Source organism: Arachis ipaensis, chromosome B9 (genome assembly GCF_059453495.1).
Source record: "Arachis ipaensis isolate K30076 ecotype BB chromosome B9, ASM5945349v1, whole genome shotgun sequence".
NCBI classification, from domain to species: Eukaryota; Viridiplantae; Streptophyta; class Magnoliopsida; order Fabales; family Fabaceae; genus Arachis; species Arachis ipaensis.
In genome coordinates, this window is record NC_142444.1 from 155972372 (window position 1) to 155977625 (window position 5254).

Consider the following 5254-nt stretch of genomic DNA (forward strand, 5'->3'; position numbering starts at 1 on the left):
GTCAATGACCACCCCTCCTTCTCTCCTTCCCTGTCTCGCTCTTGTCGACCAGAGGACCTTCGCACCCACCCCGCCCCTGCTTCACCGCCGCTAGCAACCCTAGAGCCGCAGTGTTCCCTTCTCCTCTTTTCACCGCCGACTACCCTCACCTACCGGGGCTACCTTCTCCTCATCACCGAACCAGTGTCCCTGACGGGCCACCGCGCCAGCCGCCACCACCGCGGTCCCCTTTGCGAACCAAAATCGCGGTGAGCTCTCTCTTTCTTTCTGTCTCTTTCACCATTTTTCTTTTCTCCCAGAAAAAGTGAATCCAAATACATGAGGCTTCTGTGTTTGATTGTTCAGATTTGATCCTCTCTCCTCACTCTCTTATCACCTTGGATCTGTGTTCTTTTTCGTCCTATTTCTATTAGCTTTCTCCATGACACCCTTTTCAATGTTTTGTTCCCTCAAACAGCTTTAGATTCAGCTGAAACCAAGATCCAATTTTGACTCTCACCCATCGTCATCCATTTCAAATTTCTCTCTGGGTTGATTTTGATTCCTCCAAAGGTGAAGGTTATGGTGATGAAGGAGTGGCAATGAGGTGGTTTGTGGCAGAGGTGGTTTGTGGCAGAGAAATGGAGGTTAGATCGGAGAGTGTTCATGTGATACGAAGAGAGAGATGGGGGATGATGGTAGCAGTGGTAATGATAAGGGTATTTTGGGGTATTTAGATAATTTTTTAGTGTTTGAATATTTTTGTTGTGCGAAACTCATGTTTTATGGGTACATATGGTAATTTTCTTCTTCTATGGATAGATGTGTCAGCGTTTTCAACTTTTGTGGGTAGAAATGGTAATTTATTATTTTCTTTTATAATTTATTATAAGGTTATTAGTATATTCAAATCAAGAGACACCAACAACCGACGAATACTTTAAAGTTTAAAATCTTCTACTTCTTATACAGTTAGAACTGAAGCAGCATACATTATACATACACCAAAGTCGTAGAATATAATAATATATAATATCTCATCATCATTCATACATCGTATCATATATATATATTAAAGTGCATGCTTCAGATTTGCACTTGCATCATGATGCATTTCTTTTCGGATTGTGATTCAAGGTCAAGTTGTTCCTCCTTGGTTAGTGAAACATATTCAACTTTGTTATCATACCTTTTACTCAGAACCAAAAAGAAACAAATAGCGAAAACGGTTACCAAAATAAGCAACCAACTGAACTGAAGGTTCACCAGAGAAACTGCACGGTGAAGTGCCTTATCATCACTGCAGCGAACCATGTAAGTATTCATCTCAGGGTGCAGGGAGCACCCTTTAGCTTGGTACCCTGGTGTCCACAGGAAGAACCCCATTATCATGAGCCACAAACCTTGGAAGGTTATGCTCAATGATCGCACAAAACTCACCATGAAGCTATTTGGAAACCCTATTCCCATGATTGTGGTGGTTAAAGAAACAACAATGAGGATTTGTAGAAGGTAATGGTATTGGCCTTCGACTCCTGCGTGATCTCGGGTGTGAAAGTGAATGAGAAGAAATTGTTGTGCAAAAGCCATGGATGCAAGAAAATGAGTTAGTTCATGCTGTGCTTTTGTGATGATGGCTTTCATGTCAAAGAACATGGTGAATGCTGCATAGACCAAGAAAGAAGAAGCCATGAGGGAGTGTTCGAAGTTGTGGAGGTGGTTGGCGGGGATGGATCCATCGCTGTCAAATGGTTGGTGGAGATCTGGGGCGATGAATAGCTCCATGGCTATGAACATTGTGCAGCTTGCAATGATGAAGTTGAGTTCTAAGTATCTGAATCTTTTTGTTGGAAACCATATGGTTGATTTGAAGGAGTTGGAAGAAGAAGAAGAAGAAGAAGAATGGATCTTGATGTTGTTGAAGAGATGCCATAAACCAATCACAAAGAATCCAAACCCCAAGATTTCATGTCCCTCCAACATAGTGCTATAATAATGGAAGAAAAAAAAATATATTAAAGAAGGAAAGATAGTATTTGTTGTATGCTCTCAAAATGTATAACCAAATATAAACATATATAAATGACTATAATGTAATGGTTCATGCATCAATGCAAAGTAAACAAGATGAGATCTTTTATATAAACATGTTAATGTGAAAGAAGCTAAGTAGATAGGTAGGAATTAATGGATGATATGATGAGGGGAATTAATAATGAGACAAATAATGTAAGTGAGTGAGTCCAAAGGAGAAAGGAGTGATACCCCATTTCGGACGGGAAGATGTTGGTGGTGGTGTGCGTGTATCACAAGACGCAAAGATTTGGAATTTTACGCTAAGTATAGACACGTATAAATTAAAATGCTACCAAAGTTGAGTTGAGTTGGTAATGAGGTACATACACCACATACATTATTCATGTGTTATATTATATAGGCTTAGCTTGGCTCTTGATTATTGCTTTGAAGGCTTTGCTAAGTCCCACTTGGCATGAGTTTATAGGTAAGGTTATTATCACGCCTTTTATAAATGATTCAAAACCCTCGTGTTACGAAGCATTAGTATTTAAATTGAAATAGGTTTACCCAAAAAAAATATGAAATTCTTAAAGAAAGAGACACGATTTATATTTGTAATACAAAAAAATTCGAAAAATATATAAAAGAACATTCATTTAATATAAAAAAGAAACATTCTGATACTTAGTAGAAGAAACATTCATATGTATTAACTCGTAGAGATTTTGGATTCACCCAGAGGTATTTGGCTGATTTTTTGCTAATACCCTCTTGGTTCCTTAGCATTGTTGTACCCAAAATATATATTGTAGAAAATAACGGTTCGATGCTAAAATATTTTTGTGTTAACGTTAGGGGTCAACGCGGATTGGATATGGCCAAAATCTCTATTTGATTTGTACTAAAATTATTGGATCAGATCGGATTTAATATCTACAATTTTTTTTAGCTTGGATTCGATCCGATCCGCACATTTACGGATCGGATTGATTAGATATATCCGTAAAATATAAAACTACTTTTTAAAAGTTTATTTTTATTTAAAAAATCAATAAAATCTCTTTTTGTGTTCTTTTAAATACGTTTACTTTTAAAATAATATTAAACATATTTTTTTAAATAATAAAAATAAAATAATATAACATATATAATAATTATTAGTTGAAATAAAATACAAAAAATATTTAATTATTTATTTTTGCGTATACACGGATATAGAGATCAGATATATAGATACCTATGTAAAATTCACAATCCAATTCTATTAGTTTGCGGATCTAATCTAATAGCTTTGCAGATCGAATTCATATTCGTAATTTCGAATCGAATTTAAATAAATACTGCGAATATACGGATGAATCGATCCATCAACACCCTAATTAACATTAAGATATAGAGAAGAATTGCATTTAAAAGATGTAATATAAAAAGCATAATCCGATAATTTTATTAGTATAATTTTATGGTGATACGGAGACAACTCAAATAAATAATCATTTCTATTTTGATAATGTTTTTTATACATTTATGTAAATATATAATATAAAAAAATCATGTGTGGAGTAATATTATTAGCGATTGGAGTGGTAATATCATTATCCAGTATTAAATTAAAATATCTAAATATATAGTATTGATTATGATGAATAATAATATTTACACTACTTAAGAATATAGTCAAGGTAGTATTTTTTTTTTTTAATTATCACAAAAGGTTTAAACTCTAATTATCAGGTAAATAAATAAAGTTAAAAAAAGAGAGAATACTCCACTCCTATCTATATTATCTATATATAAGAAGAAAAAATAAAAGAAGAAAATCACAAAAAAAAAAAAAAATTATCCGAGACATAAATGAGTTTCCAATTAGTCATTGAGAAATTTTATAAGTACCTATTTATTTGGCGATTCTCATTCTTCAAATTAGTTTTTAAAATTATCTTAAAACATTTCTAATTAAAGAGGTTTATAAAAAAGATTCTACCCACCCCCACTCCCATTTTTTTCCCTCCAAAATAATTGGTACCCTCGGTCATCTATTGGCATACTATCTAGTTGTATCGTATCTTATGTAAAAGATTCTCACTTGATAATCTAATCTATTTTTTTTATAATTATTTTATGAACGGGCCCTTAGGCTGAAAAAGCAACAAGTTACAGCTTGAGATCACCATAACTCATGTTTAGTTAGACCAACTAATTCTCAATCTTCTACATGGAGGTATTAGAGCCTTGTTGCGTTTTGAGATTTAGAAGATATCCCAAAGATAATTACCAAATTATATTATTATACTAAATAGTAGTACTATTGTTTTGATTGATTACGAATTATTTGGTACACGTTTTGAAAATGATTTTATATATATGCATGCTTTTTTTGAATTAATTACTAATGTTAATTAGTATTATCGAGATAAGGGTTTTGATAATAAATATTTTTAGGACACTCGTAAATTTAGTTATATTAAAAAGTTTTAAATTTATTTATTATTTATATAATATATAATAAATATTTTAAAAACATAATATATTTATATATATAAATACTTTAACAAATATCTTAAATATATGTTATCTAAAATGCTTAAACCCTCAAAAGCGTGACCTTTTCTAACTCTGATTAATTGAAACGAGTTCTATTTTCGTTTGGTGAAAGAAACTGCGTCGTTTTTTATTAGTAAAATGAGACGCCCTGGAATCTTGGATTATAATTTCAGTGGATTCAAATTTACGTGGATATAAATAATGCTTACTATTTATGTCTGTTTACTCAATAAATTAAAATTTCTTAATGGAGATAATTTATAATATAGTATAAAAAATAAAGATGTTTAGAGTATAATTTAGAATAATTTTACCATTTTTCATATAAAGAGACTCCTTTAGACCCTTAAATTTGTTAAATTTAGGTAGCTGTATCCAAAACATTATCACTCGAATGCATTAAAGGCATTTATTATTCTTGAAAAAATCACGTGGCTTTCTTTTTCTTTTTCCTGAATATATTATATACATGGCCTTGATTGTGTAGCAGCTAGCAGAAGATTTTGTTTGACAACAAAGATTGCTACTTTCGTATGAATAAATCCGAGAAGGAGAAATTTCTTACAAGTTTCGGAGGTTCTACGTTGCTTAAGAGGTGTAAATAATGCTAATTTTACCTTTAAATATATGCAAAATATTAGGCACATGTATATGCAAACCTTAAACTTCAACCTAAAAGAAAAACTTTAACCGGACATAACAAGGTCCCACA

The 5254-nt window shown here is 32.3% G+C and overlaps 1 protein-coding gene across 1 annotated transcript; it reads right to left on the reverse strand.

Moving 5' to 3' along the window:
• Positions 1-917: 917 nt before the first annotated feature.
• On the reverse strand, positions 918-2440 carry LOC107616591 (uncharacterized). The gene is made up of 2 exons (XM_016318544.3): positions 2245-2440; positions 918-1966 (listed from the first exon to the last, which is right to left on the reverse strand). Exons 1-2 carry the CDS (start codon positions 2247-2249, stop codon positions 1066-1068), a joined length of 906 nt encoding a protein of 301 aa, XP_016174030.1. The 5' UTR covers positions 2250-2440; the 3' UTR covers positions 918-1065.
• Between the last annotated feature and the right edge of the window lie 2814 nt (positions 2441-5254).